The sequence below is a fragment of the Pleurodeles waltl genome, chromosome 9 (genome assembly GCF_031143425.1).
Source record: "Pleurodeles waltl isolate 20211129_DDA chromosome 9, aPleWal1.hap1.20221129, whole genome shotgun sequence".
Classification (NCBI taxonomy): Eukaryota; Metazoa; Chordata; class Amphibia; order Caudata; family Salamandridae; genus Pleurodeles; species Pleurodeles waltl.
The window spans coordinates 738,039,003-738,060,913 of NC_090448.1; the positions used below are offsets into that span (position 1 = coordinate 738,039,003).

The following is a 21,911-nucleotide window of genomic DNA, read 5'->3' on the forward strand; positions in this document are numbered from 1 at the left end:
GTACCCAATCCTTTAGGAGAAACATACAAAGGCACGGCCTCCCGCATTGGTTTCGCGTGAACTATCATAGTCTTATCTGTTCCGAAGATGGAAGCTTGCACCCCACCGGTCTGAGATGTCCGTGCAACTACGTCCACAGACCTTTTCTCCTCTTGCAAACGGACTGCCACAACACATAATTTCACCAAACGCCTGATTGCATCAGCCACCTGTGAGAAAACAAAAAGACCATCACCATTTGCTTATGATCAGCTGCTACATCATCGGGCTCTAACTCATCAGAATATTTCCGATATAGTTCAATAACTTCTGAGCCAAATGCCTCAGTAAAATATAGCTGCTCCTTTTCCGTCCTCCCTTTAATGTTGTCTAAAAGTTCAGAAGCAGAGACAATGCTACAAATTGTTTTATGAGCAATAGATCTAAGTGAGACGCACAGTCAGCAGGCAACATAGAGTGACTGTCTCACATCTTCTGTTGCTCCGAACTGGAGGCCTTAACTAACTCATGATGGGCAGAAGGAACGACATACGGAGGTGGAGGGCTATCTAATAACAATAAATCATGTGGTTTATTAAGGATAGGATAGAGAGGTTGCCTAACGGTGTATTGGCTAGTTACCTGTAATTTACGTTCTTTCTCTTCTAGCTCCTTTAAGTCATTTATTTATTTATTTCTCATTTCCAATGCTTTCACATATACATTCTTCTGCTGCTCTTTCTCAAGCAAGGCTTGCTCACGCTTCACTCGTCCAAGCACTTCTTTCTCCCACATTCATACATAGTCAAACGTATCTTGCATAGACTTTCGCTTACACATACATTGTTCCACATACTCAATCTTTCGCAAATCAAATGACCCATGCATAGGCCAACGTAACTCAGGATCCGCACGAGTGTATTTATTCCATAATGTGCTGTACATTATAGAAGAAAGACCATGTTTAACATACTTATCTCTACTGGGCGTCCCCTCTGGGGTTGCCAGTTGCGATTCTTCCAGTCTCAAATTGGTACCATTACAAAAGCAACACATCCTACGAAGTGCGCTAAAAACAGGCATGCCAAAAATAGTGCAGAATATGCAATATTATAATCAAAGTAGCACTTAAGGTGGCGTTCAAATCAAAATTAAATTGGAGAAAATTCTCCTCAGTACCTGCCTATATAAATTTCAATTTATATATCAATTCAAAGGACACAAATTGACTAGTCACCCAAAACACAAGAGCCACAGTAAGTAGTGCTAAACTACATTACCAAACAAAGGCATCAAAACCCACAGCAAGTGCAGCAAAACGGCTCTTACCAATCACAGGGTGTCCAGGTTCCAACTGCCAAGTTCTAAAATCGACCAATGGTCACTGCATGACGAATGAACAAAAAGGATCTCAGTCGAGGACCGGCGCCACCTGGATGGTCAAATCAGAAAGAAGGGAAAAACGCTGTGGTTGCCAAGACTCGGGTCTCCTCAGGCATTGATCGTCCGCAGCGAGATCCCAATCCTTCGTCACGACCAATCCGTTGGGCGTCCGAGTCGCCGATGAGTCCCTGTTCGGGCACCAATTTGTTGAAGTAAGCCTCAGCAAGGCCTACTAGTGCAAGTGGTTCACCTTTCTCTTCACAAAGTCCTCAGACCATGTAGGAAGAAGTTGGCACAGAAACTGAAATAAAAGACAAAGTTTATTAACCTCATGAGGTGGTACTACAGTTCAAACAGCACCCTTCGGTAATGTTTGAAGTAGCACACTGAACTGAGAGAGCATGGTCCTTTTATACCCAACAGGGGCTAAAAGGAGGTGGTACAATTATAGAAGCAAGACTTGCATACATGTAAGGTTATGTGGAAATGCACAGTCGACAGGTAGGAGGAGCTAACAGTTTTCAAGGACTAACAGCTGCAGACCTTACTGAGCATGTGCGAAAGTGGGAGATGCTAAATATATCTTGTCACTAGGCAGATTTTCAAGAGTAGTTAACAGAAAGGTAGGACAGAGCACATGGTGAGCACATGGCAGCATGTGGCAGAGAAAATGGCTGCCATGAATACAAAATGGATTCCGTGAAATGTTCACAACAGTTACTAAATACAAGATGTCTTCTGCTAATGCTTATTGCTAATTGCTGCTAAACTACAACACTCTCACTCTCTGGAGACACCTCCAACACCAAACTCAACTTCTGCAACACCTTCACCAGCATAGCCAAATGGATGAGAGACAACTGCTTCAAACTCAACTCCGACAAAACAATGTTACTGATCTTCAGGAAGAACACTTCCATATGGGCCCACAGCTGGTGGCCAGCAGAACTCGGACCTACATCCACACCAACAGACCATGCATGTAACAATGGCATCATCCTCGACAGCCAACTAACTATGAAACGTCAAGTAACGCAGTTGCCTTCTCCTGCTTCCACACCCTTCGCATTCTCTGCAGAATCGTCAGATGGATCCCAACAAATACTAGAAAGACAGTCACACAGGCCCTCGTAACCAGCTGCCTCGACTGCGGCACTGGTCTCTGTGCTGGAATTTCCACCCAGCTCCGCAGAAGGCTCCGGACCATACAGAACACTGCAGCAAGGCTCATCCTGGACCTCCCAAGGTGGGCCCACATCACCCACTACCTCAGAAACCTCCACTGGCTCACCATTCAGAAGAGATGCCATTTCAAAATCCTCATGCATGCCTACAAAGCTCTACAGGATCAAGGACTGTCCTACATCAATCATTTACTGAATTTCCATCAGCCCACAAGACACCTGCACTTCTCCTGACTCGCCATGGCACACACCCCGCATCTATCGCAGCCACTGCAGTACCCGCTCTTTCTTCTACATCACCACCAAGATCTATAACGACTTGCCCCTCTACTTCCGAACAACACCCTCCCTGGCGGTCTTCAGAAAGAAACACAAGACTTGGCTTTTCAACTGAGACATGGCACCCTCAGCACCCAGATAATCCTATAGGTGACAGTGCTGCGCTTTACAAATGCTGATTGATTGATAGAGTGTTTTGGCATAGATTGGAGTGGAGTAGAGTGGAGTGGCATATTGATTGATAGAGTGTTGTTGCATATAGTGGAGTGGCGCAGAGTGGAGGGGCATAGAGTGGAGTGGCATTGAATAGGATGCTACACAGTGGAGTGGTGTGTCGTGGAGTGAGGTGGAATAGAATGGATTTGCTTATCCTACAGTAGACTGGAGTGATGTGTCATAGAGTGGCATGTCATACAGTGTCTTAAAGTGGAAGGGCATAGAGTGGAGTGTCATAGAATGGAGTGGCATGTTGTAGAGTGGAGTGGCCTGTCATAGAATGGTGTGGCATGTTGTAGAGTGAAGTGATGTGTCATAGAGAGTTTTATAGTGTAGGGGCATAGAGTGGAGTGGTGTAGAGTGGTGTGGCCTGTCCTAGAGTGGAGTAGTCTGTTGTAGGGTGGTAAGGCATGTCATAGAGTTGAGTGGCATCTAGTAGATTGTAGTGGAATGGCGTATCATAGAGTGTTGTAGAGTGCAGTAAAGTGGTGTAGATTTGAGGACCATAGAGTGGACTGACGTAGACTAAAGTGGAGAGGCGAGTCATAGAGTGTCTTTGAGTGGAGGAGGGATCTAGAGTGGAGTGGTGTATAGTAGAGTGGTTTGTCATAGAGTGGAGTGGTATGTTGTACAGTTTGGTGGCGTGTTGTAGAGTGAGTGGCTTGCCATGGAGTGGCAATGGAATGTTTCCATTGGTACTGCAGTACTTTCTAAATATTGTTGCAAAAGACCGCCCACTCTATAGACATTTTAAAAACATAATTCAAACATAATACTTTTCCTCACCTCTACAGACTTTCCTGAATTACTTATTTCTTCCTATGCATTACACAAGCAGTACTAAGTTATAGTTTACTTAAAAACACTGAACACATTGAAAGTGTGGTCTAAACAATATACTGCCAACTGAAATCAAATCAAAATGGACTCTTTCTACATCATAAATTATATCCCTACCAAATTCCATGAAAACCCATTCAGCCATTTTGCTGCTACGTCTGTCTAAAAAGTAAATGAAAAATGCATTAGTAGAAAATTCTGTTTTGGTACCCCTACTTTTTCCTTTGCACCTGCTTAACTAATCTCCACAAACCTTTGCATCATCAGCCAAGGATTCCTAAAACAGTGGCAATGTTATTACCAGTTACAAACCTGATCAACCCCTACCTCTCGGAATCCTAACTTATATATATATATATATATATATATATATATATATATATATATATATATATTTATATATTAATTATATATAAGATATAGATATATATCTTAGATCCCCTGGGGCAACTAGCAGTATAGCAGCAGATGAGGTGCCGAGCGCCACAGTGGGAGCAGCCCAGCAAGGACGGCAGTCACCACAGAGAGTGGGAGAATCCAGACTAACTCCTGGGAAGAGGTTCATGTACGGAATCTGCAAGATATCCATTAATAGAAGTCATCAGCTGAGAAACTCAACAAAATATGCAATAAAATAGTCACTTGGGTGGCATCAGCATTTATCATTACTATATTTCCGGTTCTTGCAATCTAGAAAGACCATGACAGGACAGCAAAACAGAAAATCCACACCTTCTAAACCCTGACTGTGAACTTGCTAAGTAAAACAAACTGTTCAGCAAAATCATCAGCAATTCAAAACAGTGATTCAGCAAATGTGAACTGCGCCATTGAAGCTTATGTCCCACAGTTTACAACAGAGTGTAAAGTGGAGTATACTGTATAAACAGAACACGCTTTGTATTCCTGGACCTTGCCTAGGGTGGGACTCCATCCCCCAGGCTCCTTTGCCACTTATACCTGTTAAAAATGGTCTGTCACTCCCGCTGCACGGGACGTGCTTTGTATTCCTGGACCTTTCCTGGGGTGGAACTCCATGCGCCAGGCTTCTTTGCCACTCATACCTGTTAAAAGCGATGTCTCACTCCCGCTGCGTGGGATGCGCTTTGTATTGCTAGACCTTGCCTGGGGTGGGACTCGGTCCCCCAGGTTCCTTTGCCACTCGTACCTGTTAAAAGCGCTGTCTCACTCCCGCTGTGCGGGACATGCTCGGGTGTGCACCAGGGCGAAGGCTGGGCGAAGTCGGGCCCGTCTTTGCCCGTCATCGCCCGATAGAGGCTGGGCTGGGCATATCACCTTGATCACCAGAAGTAAGTTCACTGTGGAAGTTAATCCCAGGTTCTACATTGTTATTTTATTTACAATTTTTGCTGCTTCACGATGGGGAAACGTAAAGCTGTGGATGTTCCTGCACCGTCGAGTTGTTGAAAAAACGGTCAAGCAACCAAGTGAGTTCTTTAACTCACAAAATAAATGATCCCTTAGATGATATTGACATATTGTTTGAAGAGTAACTCCAACCCACCGTCCATAAAGAGAGGCACATCTGGGAAAAAAGTTCCGGATATATTTAAGAAGAGGTTGCAATTATCCAATTCCCGAGTGGAGACTACTTCCAAACAGGCATCTCAAGTTCCTGGGCCAAATTTCCCTTCTTTGTTGACTACAACATCTTGCAGTGACTTGGGTGCTGCTTTTTGTGCGAGTAGTGCCTCTCTCATGGGGGATGAGGCTCTTGGCCCCCGCTAAGTCCAGTGATTATGGTGGCTTCTAATATACCATGCGCAAATCAGTTCGGGCCCTTGGCGGAGGAACGGGGACCCTCTGTCTGTGCTCTACCCGGAGCCTGTGTCGATGATAATGTTTTGACTAATTTGCCCTATGACACTAGCAGATTCTCACCATCTCATGAGGGAATAGACTTGGCCACTGTTCTCCAGAGGGTGGATGAAGTTAAGAAACTGGTGTTATTTTTGATGGACACTCTAACGGGGGACAGACACAGAAATATGAGTGTAAGTGTCAGAGGTCAGATGGGGGGTTAAATGGGGGTGGGAGTACTATCCTGTCTGAGTTAAGGTTGAGAGTAGGCACGCCTCCTTTGGGGTCTGTTACCACTCCCCCTCTAAAAAATGTGTCTATATCTTGTGCAGAGGGATCCCAGCTTGCGCCTGTAACCGTAAGGCGGAAGCATAATATAGCTCTTAAAAATAGGAATCCCTCGGGGTCTCAAAGGCCCGTTAAAGTTCAGTCTACTGACCTTATTAAGGGCCCTCAGGGGGATGCTGGCACCCAGGCTCCTGTCGGGGTTGCAAGCTCCTTTGCACATTCTACTAAGGCTTCTAAGTTTCCTACTGATGCTGTAGCCCAGGCTAGCATGAAATGGCCAGGTCACACGGAACGGGGCCAAGGATTGAGGAGCAAAGGCGGCACCATTTATATGGCTGAGGTGCCTAAATTGCCCTCTGGCTCACTGGAAACCTATGATTCTTTGATAAATAAGGTTATTTATTGGTTATGTGTCCAGCGCTATTGTCTTTCAGTCATTCGCCCTGATATCCTCAAGGAGTGCAGACATAGTCAACCTGGCTCAAACTTTAATTTTATTTATATTTGTTTTGTAGACAGGCTGCTGGTGGATAAACTCATGGATTTTGAATCACGTACTTGCCATCTTAGGGACTTGAGAGGGGTTGGCATTAGACATGTATCACACATACCCTCACCTACATTCTTGGATGGTCCAGTTCCTACACAAAAGTGTGCTCTAGTTCCACTAGCAAAATCCCCCCATACACTACCAGCAATTGGCTGACTAAATATTGACCCATATCCAGCAGCTTCTCCTGTGGTTAAACTGGAGTACTTGATGAGGTTATACATCATAGGGGGACCCGGTGTCCCAGGCCTAGAGATGTGGCAACCAGTTTGGAATTATCGATTGTGTCCTGGAATTTAGTGGGGCTTGACAGGAAGCTGGAGACCCCGAGTGGGTCAACTATATTAACAACCAGGATATTTGTATTTTTCAGGAGACTTGGGCTGAGGATCAAATTTATATAAATGGATTTCTATCATACTGTGTTGAGGCTCAACCAGCAGAAAGGGGCTCAGGTCGTGCTAAAGGGGTCCTACTGGTATTGCTAAACAAGAAACTACAGTGTGATCATTCTGTATTAAAAATTGACTCAGCCGACTTACTGGGAGTACAACTTATATTTGATCGAGATTTTAATATTACCATAATTAACATTTATGCTTGGTCTGTCCCACTGGGACTCGAGCCTCAGACTTTGGTGCAGCTGTCTGAATTCTTGGACACCCTGCACGCTCTGACGAATTTAGTGATAGCAGGAGATATGAACTGTACTTTTGAACCTTCCTGTCTAAATGGTGGTCTAATGGATGAAGAAGAGGAACTTTGGGGTATTCCACAACTAATGAATAAACAACAGTGTATTTGTTCCTGTGCTGTTTCCCAGTTGATATCTTTATGCCTTAAACATGGACTTAGGGCCTGTAATGGTCGAATTCCCTCTGATTTGAGCACTGCGCCGACTTTTATGCAAGGCGCGCCCACTAGTGTAATTGATTACTTCCTAGTGGATGTCGGCTATCACCTTCCTTAAAAGATATGAAGGTGAATTCACGTTATGAGAATGATCATGATCCTTTGCTCCTCACTATGCACAGTGATGTATTTAGGAGATCACAGAATGACCTTTGCACTGTGGTCCCAGCACCACTGTTGGATAATAATTTTACTCGGGTCTGCTGACCAAAAGTTCTGTCTAACCCCTTTTTGATAAAAGGGATTTATCAATAGTTCATTGATGTAATGGCTGTATATGAGGAGTACGAAGTAAATAACATTCCCATTCTTAGTATTCATGAAGACCTGTTGAAGAAATTGCAGAGCTTTTTTTTAATAAAAAGACCAGCCTTAAGTATTTTGATGGCAACCCCAAAAATAATGTGTGGTTCAACAAGGATTGTTCTAAGGCTAAGTTAGCATTAAAAATAGCTATTACGACATGTTCTCAGGGAGCGATACAATCAGCTAGACTCGCTTATAACAAGATCATAATACAAGCAAACAAAAGCTGGGAAGATTAAATCTAGCAAAACTTGCTCAATGCAACTAAACACAATGACAATGTGACATTCTGGAAGTTAATGTCCAATAGACAAAGAGGGGGCAAGAGCACTATAAGTAACTATATTCAACCTGAGAGCTGGGTGAATAATTTTTCCAAAACTCTACGCCCTATCTTGTATTCTCTCAATCCATGAATCCTTTCCCCTGTTGTCGGGTAGAACGAGCTACCTTTCGGATAAACCAGGACTAGATTATTTTACTTATGAAGGTCCAATTACTTTGGAGGAAACTATAGCAGCAATTAACTCCCTAAAATCTGCTAAAGCGCCAGGCCCGGATAAGATTCCTGGGGACTTATATAAATCCTAACCTGTAATATGTTCCTGGTATATAAACTTGATCTCGAACAAAATCGCAGCTGGGGGCCCAATCATGAGTACTTGGAAAGGGGCTGAAATAATTTTGATACATAAAAAGGGCAATGTGAGCTCCACAGCTAATTATAGACCTATTAGCCTTATTGACAATCTCCAGAAATGTTTTGATAAACAGCTTTTGGAAAGGCTATTAAGCTGGGTTCAAGATCATCAGGTGCTACCCCCACTACAGGCGGGTTTTCGCCCAAAAACCAGTACGGTAGATCAGGTCTTTAGGCTGATGCTTTTATATTGGAAATATATAGTCCTTGCCAAGCAAAATCTATATGCTGTTTTTGTGGACCTTTGATCTGCTTTTTATATGGTCTCTAGAGAAAAATTATGGGAAGTGTTACATAGAATGGGTACTCCTATCAATATAATCCATCTATTACAACGGTTGCATGAGAATACAATGCCCAGGTGAGATGGGGCAATCAGGGAGAACTAACAGAACATATTCCCATTCAGAGGGGGGTTCGCCAAGGATGTGTCTTGGCCCCAACCTTATTTACTTTATTTATAAATGAGGTGGTACAAGTGTTGTCTACTTGACAGAATGATGCCCCCTCCCCAAACGCGCAGAAAATCCCTACATTACTCTTTGCAGATGATTCTCTACTTATTCCTAAGACCCCAATGGGTCTTCAGATTCTTGTTGACAGGTTTAAATTATACTGTGCAGACTATGGCCTGGAACTGAATGTTAGTCAAACTAAATTAATGGTGTTTAGTTCAGGATAAATTAGGAGATGTACTATTATTTGAGATGGGACCCCTCTAAGCAAGGTTAGTTCAATAGATTACCTGGGAGTGAGGATCTCAAACGATTTACAATGGGAGGATCAGACTAGTCAAAGTGTAGAACTTCTCCAGTATAGGGCGGGCGTTATTCTGCATTTTTATAAAAGCTCTGTAACAAAAGCCGTATCTCCGGCTATCAAGATTTATTTGGCAAAGGTGCAGGGCGCTGCCGCCTACGGTGCCGAGGCGTGGGGGTTTTATATTAGCAATAGACTGTCTGTGGGTGAAAATAATTTTGCCAGGGCTCTACTTGCGTGCCCTCGTAGCACACCCTTGACCCCGGCTTTTTTGGACCTCGGGTTTAATCGCATTGCTGATTTGATAGCCCTGAGACCCTTATTCTATTGGGTAATGATCTGGACCACTCATGAGCTTATTCTATGCAGGGACTCCCTTCTCGACCTCCTAAAAAGACCAAATGCAGTTTCTATCCCATGGTTCAGGCATGTGTCAAAATGGTTTCATATTCTGGGGCATGAAAGCTATTGGGAGAACCCACAGAACTTAGGGAAAAATCACAAATTGCCTTTGAAAGCTTCTTATTGTTGTTATGTAAGAAACAATCTCCTCCTTTGTACATCACATGGTCGGCTGACTAATCAATTTCTTGCTTTTAAGTGGTATCCCAAGTATGAATTTTATTTAGATCTTATACCTGACACACTGGGGAAGAGTTTGTATGCTCGTTTTTGTTTTGGGTGTTTACTGCTGCTGTCCTTAAATGGCAGTTGGGGATCATCTCTAACATCTGATTTATGTCCTGCCTGTTGTGCCAGCATCGAATCTGTTGAACATTTTATGTTTTTCTGCCCGGCATATTCTACTCCCCGGTGCAAGTGGATTTGTACAATTTGCTTTAAGGATTTTGAAAAGTGACACTTCAACCATTTTAATTTCTGCGGTTAGCAAGTTCCTTATGGCTGCCTGATATATATGCATTTGTTTTCTTAAAATTTTTAAATCCTTGTAAATAAGTATGTTGTGGATATGAAGTGGGTTTGTTTACATTTTAATATAATTGTTAGATTTTTTTTTAACTCCCCCCATGTTTTAAACTATTTATGATTTTAAATTGTTTTATGGTTGCTTTGATGGTTATGTTGACCAAATAAAGCTTGTGTTTTTGATATGATATAGATATATATATATATATTAATTCTATATATATTTATATAAATTCTATATAAATATATATATTTATATATATATGGATATTTATATATATGTGTATATAAACATGTGTGTTTATATATATATATATATATATATATATATATATATGTCTATAAATATAGATATAGATATATGTCGTAAAAAACTTTCAAAACGTTCCACCTTACTATCATAGTACATTTATTGAACACAATAGCCATGGAAATAGAGTTTAAATACATACACTATGATTGATTGATTGATATGCTTAGCCCCTGAGATTATTCCCATCTTCCTTATTCTCTTGATCCCTAACCCCCAATGCTCTCAGTTTCAGCACTTCCGTCTCTGCTAACAAGGCCTGTGCTTTGTCTCCCAACAGCTCGTTCCATAGCCTGCTTGATCATCTTTTGCGGATTGGGTGGCGCCATGATTGCTGTGGGTAAGTTAAGGATTGGCAGTTCATTTGAACATAAAAACGTGGGGTGGGAAACCCTGGAACCTTTACACAAGACTACCAGAAGCCATAGATTTGACCATGAGAGACAGCCACAGTGGCTGCGCTGATCAATATATGTCATCTTGAGGAATGACAAGCATATTGAACAAGACTGGGTTCAAACACACTCACCTACATACACTGATCAAAATGATAAAGGCTTCATTACAGGTGGCCCATAAAAATTCATGTTATTTCCGTCCCCTGGATTTAAGGTTACCAGTGTCCTTTTAAGGAACGGGTGATAATAGGAATTATGGGTTTAGTTGGAATAATCTAAATAAATCGAAATTAGTGTGCTGATCTCTGCATGGTTTCCCTGGTATTCTACATAGATTTTTCGTCTACCTGCAGTAGGTGAAATCTATGGATGGAAAGGCACTAATCAACGAATTGCTCACAAAACTCATAATTCTAAAGGCCCTAGTAACTCTCATTACTGAGTTCATTGAAGTTAACAGGTCACCCAAAAAGACGGCCATAATGGTAGTTGATATCCTGGACTTTATTTTGTTGCAAATCAATATTTTGTCACTTGATATCGTCACACAACAAACAAATTTTACTGAAAAGTGTTGGTCAAGATCTCTGAAAGCAACTGTTATGGTTTGCGGGAAATCAGACTAATTATAAAGGGCATGAGAACTATAGAGTAGGCACCACGGTCTTAGAGCAAGGCTACCCGTTCTTACCTTTCCTTCTATCTTTGGAAATGTAAGCAGTTTTAAGGGGTTCTTGCTTTTTCAAATCTGGGATTCGATGCTGGGTTCAGATGTTTTAATGAAAACCGAGAACTGTTCATAATTTTTTTTTTTCAGTTTGATAATTCTATTTACTATTTTACTATTTTATTTACCAGTGTTTGGACAATTAAAATCATTACACAATCAATACACCAATAAAAGATCATAAAATACTAAAAGGCTGATTTTAAGTTAAAATATGCAACTTAATTGTGGAGTATTACAGAATTGCATGCTGACTAATTGTGCGCGCGTGCCCTAAGATCTCGATCCTTGAGACCTGGCTCCCTAATTTCTCCAAACTTTTCACCAGCCTGCAGCTAAGCTGCACATCGTCCCCTTTGAATTCAACCAAAATCACTGGCCTGCACCTACGCAGTCCCCTTTGAAGCCATACTGGTTATTACTTTTGCATGAAAGCTGCTTTAATCCGTGGATTGACTGCTACTCTCAGGTAAGACTGTGGGACAAGCCTATCGTATGATAAAACTAACCAGGCATGGCTTTGTTTCGATAAACCTTTGTCCATTAGCTGTGAAAGAGACTTGACTCTTTCTTTTGTCACACGAATGATGAGCTGGTGCGAGCTGAATTGGGGTACTTGGTCTACCAGGCCCAATGCCGCCAGATAGGACTCAAAATAGAGATGAAAAGGGGAGTTGGATTGCACAGTGATTTCAGCCCAGATGAGGGAGCTTAGAGAGCCTTGCCTTGCTGTCTCAAGTCTATAATTTAAGTTAATAAATGCCCCTTTTCTTGCTAGTGACTGTCTGGCCAAGCCAAATTCAAGACGGCCCTGGGCCGGTGAAGTATGGTTTGGTAAACTGAACCGCCCCTTGAAGAGCTTAACAATTGTTTTGTCCAAGTGCTCCTCTCCTCTACCTCTTAAAGCTTCGCTGCCCTATGTAATTGTTGGAATTAGTTTGGCTTGAATGACCTTTAGTAGTGGGAAGTAAGTTGAAGAACCAGTCACGTTTTTAATGTGCTTAAATGCAAATGTAAGAGGGATGACTTTCCGGCTGTGGCTTTCTAGGTGGGGCTTGAAAGAGCCGTTGCAGTCAAGGAGAACACCTAGGTATTTATATTAGGCATTTATAGTCACACAGTGATTCAATTTTGCTAATGCCCAAATACCACTGGTGCCGCTGCCGCGTGGTCCCCCTGAAGGGCATGATTTTTGGATTTCCCCAAGTTAATGTAAAGAGCATTTTCTTCTGAAAATTCAGCTGTTGTGTTGAGTAGCCTCTGGAGTCCTATCTGGTATGGCTGAAGAGAATAAGATCATCAGCATACATCAAGCATGCCCTAGCAGTTTCCCCCAATCTTGGTGAATGCGAGTTCTCCTTGTCCGGTCTCGCCGGTAGATCTGCCAATAAGAGATTAAAAAGAAGAGGTGCGAGCGCACATCCCTGCTGCAAACCCTGAGAGGTAGGAATTTTTCTGAGAGGTGCGTCCCATCACCTAATTTGACCCTAACCCAAGTATTAGTGAGAAGAAGGGTTATTGCTTTTAGCAGATGGGACGGAACGCCCCATTTTGCAAGCTTAGACCATAATTTCCCTCTGTCTACTCGATCAATTACTGCTTTATGGTCTATGAAGGAGAGGAAGAGGGACTTCTTGGCGTGTAGACATTGATCGAATAGTAGTGATACAGCCATAAGATTAGCAATTGTACCTACTCCTTTAGAGGACCCTGTTTGGTTAAACGGGATCAGGTTATTGTCAGCAGCCTAGGTTTCAAGTTCCTCCAAGAGCATCCCTGCAAAGATTTTGGACTCGACATCTAAAGGTGCAATCAGTCAGTAGTTTGCTAGGTCATTGGTCAAGCCTCGTTTGAAGATTGGGGAGATGATTGAGCCTCTCCATGATTGCGCAATGATGATGGTGGCGAGTATGCAGTTGTAGAGTGCCAAAAGATGTTTTGCCCAAAAGTCTGAGTCCTCTTTGTTCAAGGCAGCAGGAATACCATTGGGTCCCAGTGCTCCCTCATTCTGACAGGTAATGATTCTCTTTCTCGTTATTTCTGAGAGAATTCGAAGGCAGCTGCATGATTGTGAAGAAAAGCATGTGAAACTTTGTGCTTGAAATTGTGTTTTTTCCTTGGGTCAGGGACCCTCACTTACAGGCCCCTGAGTCGGGGGACCAAAGAGGCAAGAGAGATATTGATACCAGGTAGGCTCAGAGATGTTAATTATGGAGCTGGTGTGTGTTGCAGAACTTAGGCATGTGTCACCAGAGCTGCGCGTGCCCATTTGACTTTAATGCGTGCAGGGGATTTCCTGCTAACTCGGCTGCCTTGCCTCTTTGGTGCACCCACAAGTGGCCTCTGTAGGCAGATCTGGAAGTGGACACCAGCGCTCTCAATGCCTCATCTCTTGGCTGTTTCTGAAGAAGCCAAAGGACGAAGTTTAGATTGCATTTGAGTATCTTTGTTTGCCATTCAAATTTAGGTCCTTGAGGACTATAAACTCTTGTGCCTTGAGACTGTTGTTGATAGGATGCCAGAAGTTCCCCAACAAACTCATCAAAGGCTGCCTGTGCTGCTTGTTCTGTTTTCTCAGGGTCTGTGAGGTCCAGTTTAAGGGACCTGGGGCCACATGTACTAACGTTTTTGCACGTCGCAAACAGCGAATTTGGCTGTTTGCGACGTGCAAAAAGCACATCGCGATGCACAAACCCCGTTTTGCGACTCGCAGTTAGGAAGGGGTGTTCCCTTCCTAATTGTGACTCGTAGTGCAATGTAGGATTGTTTTGTGACCGCGAACGCGGTTGCAAAACAATCGCAGTTAGAATCCATTTCAAATGGGTGCTAACCCATTCGCAAAAGGGAAGGGGTCCCCATGGGACCCCTTCCCCGTTGTGAATGTCACTGAAACATTTTTTTCAGAGCAGGCAGTGGTCCTACGGTCCACTGCCTGCTCTGAAAAAATGAAACAAAAACATTTAATTTTTTGTTTTTGTAATGCATCTTGGTTTCCTTTAAGGAAAACGGTCTGCATTACAAAAACAAAGCTGCTTTATTGAAAAGCAGTCACAGACATTGTGGTCTGCTGTCCTCAGCAGGCCACTATCTCTGTGAGGGCCGCCATTCTCAAGGGGGTCGCAAATTAAGACCCACCTCATAAATATTCATGAGGTGGGCATTTGCGACCCCCTTGCGAATCGCTAACAGCATCATAGACACTGTTGTGCATAAGGTTTTGCGACTCTCAAATTGCGAGTCGCAAAACCAAACTTACGTACATGTGGCCCCACATTCGCTTGGCTTTCTCTGCAAGGTCTGGTGTGGTCTCTGATGTCCATTTGATTCGCCTCCCCTTATTTGTATACATTGCACGCTGCAGCACATCTGTAGGGTCATGATGATTAATTGGATCAGTGAAGTGCAGCCCTTGTGGTAAATGATTGCTCTTGCCTATGCTTGCTACCTGGATTTTTTTTAATTCAGCAGAACAAGGACAATGATAGAATCGTAAAGTCTATTAGCGTTCTCACTTTTTGATTAAAAAACTTGAATGAAGGAGGTTGATCCGTGCTGTAACGGCCATTAGTCGATCGAAGAGCCATTGCTTCAAGGTCTTTTAACAGCAGTTTCCTTAACCTATTCCCTTTGTAAGTTCTAGATGAAATTTGATCCAGGATCTGCCAAAAAGTGTTCTGCACCGTAATAGCTTCTTCAGAATGCTCCGTTCCCAATAGATTCAAGTTGAAGTCACCGCTTAGAATCAGCTCAGAGCAAGGAGCGTTATTTAATAGCTCTCCAATCTTCTATTTCAGCTGCCATCCAGCCTCCTGTTTGCAAGCCTTCTCCGGGGGGACGTAGATGTTCATTACAACTAGATGGAGGACTGGGGGCCCTTGTGTCGTGGAAAGAAAAACTGTCATCAGATTTTTGCACATGGCTGAGGGGATGTAACGGTGCCCCCTCCTTCCCTTACTGAGATATATAATGAGTCTGCTACTCAGGCCCCCAAAGCAGGCCCTCCTCGTTGCCAGGATGTGATAACTCACGAATCCCAGGATTGCAGGTGGAGATTCCGTCCAGGTTTCCTGCAGCATTATTATTTGGAATGACGTTAGATAGTTCAGTAGGCTCCTATCCTCCAGTTTATCCAGCAACCCACTGATGTTCAATGAGCACATATCAAGGTTGGTTTTATCTTCCTGGTCAATGGGAGTTGGCCTGCTCCGTCATAGTTGTCTTGGTCCTATGCTCAGTGTGCTGCGTAGCCACCTCCAATCATTAGGAAAGGGGTGCCTGGGGCAGGGAGAGGGCACAATGTTTGCCCATGCTTTACGGGGGAAGAGCAGCTTGCTTTGAAAGTTCTTTGAAATGCCATTAAAGACACAGGGCAGTGTTTGAGTCCCCCTATCACCCTGTCTTGTCAGTAGAAGATCTGGATAGGCAGGGTCTGTTACTGGGGTAACGTGGATCCCCCAATTCCTGAAAGACCCTTCAACTCCAAGTACTTGCGCTGCTACCTTAGCAGAGGTCTAGGTCCCTTTGGTTGCTTCATTCGTCTGGGATGCCCGAAGGTGGAATAAATTCCACTGATACCATATCCGCTGAGGTGAGACTTGTCATCTCAGGAAGCTGTCTCAGCAGCCATAGGATGTTCCCCCGATTTAACAGGTCGAATGTGCCCCTCGATTTTAATTCAGGGTTCATCAGAGTTATTTTAGAATTTGTGCCACAGTTACGGAGGGTTGGTGCTGGAGCCGCAGGAGCAGCCTGAGTCAAGGGCATCATGCTGCAGGTCCTTTTTAGAAATCTGGTGGCTTCATGAGTTGCTGACGCTGCCAATGTATAATTGCTCCCCTGCTCCCTCCACCTGAGCTTTTCCTGTTTTGATGGATTCAAGGACAGTTTGAGCAGGTGGGATCTTTTGTCAACATTTGTTGTGACAATGAGGGGTACATTTGATTCAACACAATTATCAGCATCAGGAGGTGCAATCCAAGAAGTGCCTGACTTGTTCCCAAGCTCGAGAGAACTGGCAGTGATGTTGTTCCTGAGTTCTCCATCAGAGGCACCTACTTGAGGTTGTTTTGGTAGAGAAGTAGAGCTAGGCTGGGTCGCCAGTTTGGTAGAACTGGGCGGTGTACCCAAGGGGACTTTATCATCGACTCGTCCTTAATTCCTGCATGAGGAGTGCATGCTTGAGTCTGTGACCCTGGAGGGGAGCTAGACAGTAGTTTGGACCCCCCTGCCTGGTTACTGAAGAAGGAGACAATCGTCTTCTTCTTCTCAATTGCTTTTAACCTGTGCTTCTGCCCTTTCCGTCTGCACTTCTTCCAGGCTGTAGTTGGCGAATAATTTTAGGCTAGAGTGCCACTTGTAGTAGGTGAGAGGACCCCAATGCTGATATGTGGCCCTGAATTCTGTTTTCCAGAGGGGCAACTCAATGGATCTGAGCCATGCAAAATGTTTTAGGGGACTCTGCTGTTTGTTTGCTGAAGTTCGATGCCCGTGGATAGGTTCCTGTTCGTGTGACTTGGAAGATTCTTGTGACACACCCTGCATGCATGTTATTTGAAGCTGGGGAGGGTTGTCTCTCCTGGTGTTGTCAGAAGACTTGGAGTTGGCTACCTTGTTTTGCGTCAGAGATGTTTTCATATCCTCAAAGACGCTACTTAGGGTTTCTGCTAGGGAACCCAGCTTATCCAAGACTGGAGAACAGGTACAAGAACAAACAGGTAGCCAAGAGTTGGCAGAATTCTGGGCTCTAACTATCAGATTATTAAGGTCTCAATGTTTGAGTCAGTTTGAATAAAAACTGCCAGCGTCTTTAACCATTTGATTTGAGTATCCATTTTAGTAGACTGGGAGTTTAAGGCGTCAGCAGTGAGCTGGAGGGTGCTCAGTATAATGTTCAAAACTGTTGGTATATCTGGATCTGCAGCAGTCTCAAAAGGTGTAGTGGTGCCAGGTTGATGCCTGGTGTCAGAACAAGATCCAGCAGGCGAGCGCAGGGTAGAGCAGGTCTGGTTCTGTCTCAAGGCCCTGTCTCTGTATATTGCCATCATTGCCTCCCAATCCAGGGAGGCGAGCGAAGAAGGATTCTGCCGTGTACAAATTGCTGGTTTGTCCTGGTGGGCATAGCTGTCAAAAGGGGGGACCCTGAGACAAGATCTGTCCTTGGGTCCTTTGGTGAGTATTGACCAGGCAATGAGTCTGCTCGGCCTGTGTCGAGAGTGGTATCACTGGGGCAGATTCTTGATGGGTAGTTCAGATTCAAGCCTGGTGAGTGAGATTGGTCTGAACTAGTGAGCTGAGTTGACTTCTTTGTTCTGACAATACCAGAGAGGAGGGAAGGAAGTGAGTAGATTATGCTATGTTGGATTTGTCTGCGCAGCTGTCACAGCTGTCAGCTTCGCCTGTGGACAGGAACTCTGTTCCAGAGCCTTGTGTGTGCACCTGTGCCTCTGTAAAGGATTTAGTTGCCATTTGAAGAGCAACAGGCTTCAGTGGTGAGAGCGCTAGTGGGCTTGGCAGACGTCCGACGGGCTTAAGGCTACATGATGTATTTTCAGCTAAATCAAAAGCGGCTACTTGACTGATGATGGCTCCAGGAGAGATGGTAGGCCTGCAATATTTGAGTTTGCTGCATAGATGTTTGAAACTGGATCCTTAAGAAGAAGAAATTTGGCGTCAATTTTGGATTGCACTTTGTATCTGTGAGAATGTCTTGCACAGACGTGGCTCCCATTGGATTAATCCTGTCCTGGAACACCGCCTGGACGATTAGAGTTGAGCTGCTATCCTCCAAGGACCCTGCTGGATCAGTGATGTCAATGACATTAGCTAGGGGTTCAGATGTTTCAGTCCGCCTACCCCGACTTGGCTTCTGCCTCTGACAATAGGTAGGGGGAACCCTAGTTCTACCCGAGCGCATTATGGCCTTGTTGCTCTCTTGCTGTACTGTTCGCTAGATAGTAGGGTAGCAGGATAGCGGGGTTGACAGTGGGTGACGAGTAACAGGTGGCAGGTAATGTAGTAACTCAGTTATCTGTAGTCTTTGGGGAATTATCCTGAAGGGTACCTGGAGTGGTGGAGACAGGCAGTTAGGGAGGCAGTTGAGGAGGATGGGCTTCAAGCAGGTCTCACTAGGGTCCCACAAACTGCACCCAGACCTAGCTGGGCTGCTTCCGTGAGAATCCTGTGGCGCACTCTCAGCAGCAGCCTACTATGGTTGCCACGCTTGTGAAACCTCCTTCACAACATGGGGTATAGGCAGATTCTTTAAGAGTCTTCAAGGTGCTTTCTACCGCCCCATGCCCTGAGCCGCCTACCCGACCTCTTGCCGCCTACCTGCCCACCTACCCACCTGCCCGCCTGCCCGTCTAACCGCCTACCCATGTGCCCTGTCCAGACCACGGCCGAGGTCAAAGCGAGGCAAGTCTTGAGCAACTGAGTAAGGCAGTAAAGGCAGTGAACGCAACAAGGCGCAACAAGACGGGCAAGCAAGCAAGGAGTGGAGGCAAAAGAGGCAAGGCAAGAGAGGCAAGAAAGGAGTAGGGGACAGGAGCCAGTGGAAGTACGGGTGCTGGCAGTGGGAGGTGGCAAGAAGTGGAAGTGAGAGTGGGCAGCGGACAGTGGATGGGCAGGGGAAAGTACAGCGAGAGTGAGAGGGAGAAGTTAAGGGAGCAGTGAGGAAGCAACCGGGGGAGGAGCAGGCCAGAGTGGGGCGAGAGGGCAAGAGGGGGCAGTTGGCAGAGAAAAGCTGCACAGCTGTCCAGCCGTCCCTCAGCCCTGTGCCCAACCCTGTCACCTGTCACCTGGCCTACCGCAACCCTGACACAGCCCTCAGCCCACCACTCCTCTGGTCTGAAGACCCATTGACTGTCACCTCAGACGTGAACCCCACAACCCTGCGCTTTGCTCCACACCACACCGTTCTCCCCCTGCTGTCCTGCCATACAGCTCACCTCAGACGCACCTCGGAAACCGTCCAGTAGCAGTAGTGCAGCGGTAGTGCATTGCAGAGCAGCGCGGTGCAATCCTCCTCTCTCCGGCTCTCATCCGGTTCATCTGGCTTTCGCCCGGCTCTTCGGCACTCCACTTCTAGCAGCTCGCGACATATGGCTTATGTTCCAGCTTGGTCTAGCCTGGTGCTCAATCGCCACCATGGAAATAGGCCCACAGGTGCCTAATGCCTGCCCTGACCCAGGTGTTGAAAAATGTGCAAAGCAAGCTTTGCACCATTTTTTGACCCCTCCCGTTCGGAATTTTAGCATGGGGGATAAATATGGGGCTAAGGCCATAGAGTCATTTTTTGCACAGGAGCGCCTACTTTGCATCTCATTGACGCAAACTAGGTTTCCACATCCCAAAAATTACTTTAACTCCATAAATTTGGTGCTAGAAATATGGAGTTAGTTTTGCTCCGAATTTGTGTAAAAAAATGACGTAGATTCAGCCCAAAACAAGTATAAATATTCCCCATAGTGTGCACAGAGTCCAGAGGTTCCCAAAGAGGCAATAATATATAATACTAATGCTCTATTTGTGGTAGTGTGGTCGAGCTGTTAGGCTTATCAGAGGGTAGTGTTAAGCATTTGTTGTACATACACAAGCAGTAAGTGAAAACACACACTCAATGACTTAACTCCAGGCCAGTAGGTTTTTATATAGAAAAATATTCTTTTGTTAATTTATTTGTAGAGCCACAAGATTCATTTAGCAGGTAAGCACATTAAATGAAACGTACTTTACACAATAAGAACTTTGAATGGAATCAACAATGTACACGGTTTTCTTTAAAATGGCAAAAAGCTATTTTAAAAGTGGACACAGTGCAATTTTCAACAGTTCCTGGGTGAAGGAAGTAAAGTACAGTTTCTGAGGTAAGTACCACCCTTACGGGTTCAGTGTCCGGGGCATAGGTAGCCCACTGAGGGGGGTTCAAGGTAACCCCAAACACCCAGCACCAGCAACACAGGCAGGGCCAGTCGGGTGCAGAGGTCAAACAAGAGCCAAAATAACGTGGTGGCCTCCGGGGACAAGGGGTACTCCGGTTCCAGTCTGCTTGCAGGTAAGTACCGACGTTGTCGAAGGGCAGACCAGGGGGGGTTTGGAGGAGTACTGGAGGGGCCCCAAGTAGGCACAAAATCCACACCATCAGCGGCACGGGGCGGCCGGGTGCAGTGTGCAAACAGGGCGTCGGGTTCTCTATAGAACTCTATGGAGGGACCCGGGGGTCACTTAGGCGCTGCAGGCAGGGCACAGGGGGGCATCTCGGGCAAGTCACTGACTGGGCAAGGGAGAGGGCTGCCTGCCGGTTGTTGCTGCACCGGTGGCCGGTTTCTCACGGGATTGGGGGCTGCAGTTGCAGTGCTTCTCCAGGTGTCGGATATCTTCGTCCCGGTCAGGGGGGTCCAGAGAGGTCAGCCCAGGATAGACACATCGTCGGAGTCGCCTGGGGGTCCTCTCTGGATAGTTGGTTTCTCTGGACACAGGCCAGGGGTGTTGGGTGCAGAGTAGTTTGACTCACACTTCTGGGGTGAGGTGAGAGTCCCTTTGAAGTTGGTTTCTTGGTCTTCTTTTTGGACAGGTACGCTGTCCACAGGAGTTCCTTGGTCCTTGGTAATGCTGCCAGTCCCCTGGAGGCTTTTCAGGGGTCGCTGTGCCTGCAGGACGCGTTGCTTCTTTTCTTGTAGCTTTTTGAAGCAGGAGACGGGCCGGTAGGGTTGGGGCCGAGTCAGTTGGTGTCTCCTTCTCGTCTCTGAAGGGCTTTCAGCTCAGCAGTCCTTCTTTCTTGAGGTCGTCAGGAATCTCAAGAGCTGGGTTCAGGGTTGCCCCTAAATACTAAATTTAGGGGTGTGTTAGAGTCAGGGGGCAGTAGCCAATGGCTACTGTCCTTGAGGGTGGCTATACCCTCCTTGTGCGCACTCCCTCTGGGGAGGGAGGGCTCATCCCTATCCCTATTGGTCCTAATCCTCCAAAGCAAGATGGAGTATTTCTCAAGGAGGGGGTCATTTCAGCTCTGGACACCTTAGGTGTGGACCTGGCTGAGGGGGGGACCCCTCCTTGTTTTTCTCATTATCTCTCTGGACTTGCCACCAAATGTGGGGGCTCATCCACAGGGTGGGCATCTCCACTAGCTGGAGTGCCCTGGGGCACTGTAACACCAGGCTTGAGCCTTTGAGGCTCAAGGTGTTACAGTTTCTGCAGGGGAGGAGTGAAGCACCTCCACCCAGGACAGGCTTTGTTTCTGACCACATAGTGCACAGAGGCACTCACCCCATGTGGTCAGCAACTCGCCTGGAAGTGGCAGGCTGGCAGAGACCGGTCCGTCTTACTCTAGCAGTTGGG

The 21,911-nt window shown here is 45.4% G+C and overlaps 1 protein-coding gene across 1 annotated transcript in view; it reads left to right on the top strand.

Moving 5' to 3' along the window:
• LOC138259894 (transmembrane protein 272-like) overlaps positions 1 to 21,911 on the top strand; it is a 424,789-nt gene that overhangs the window by 329,328 nt on the left and 73,550 nt on the right. Inside the window, exon 5 of the mRNA XM_069207851.1 lies at positions 10,735 to 10,794. Coding sequence (XP_069063952.1) covers positions 10,735 to 10,794 — 60 coding nt within the window. The remainder of the gene's footprint in view (positions 1 to 10,734; positions 10,795 to 21,911) is intronic.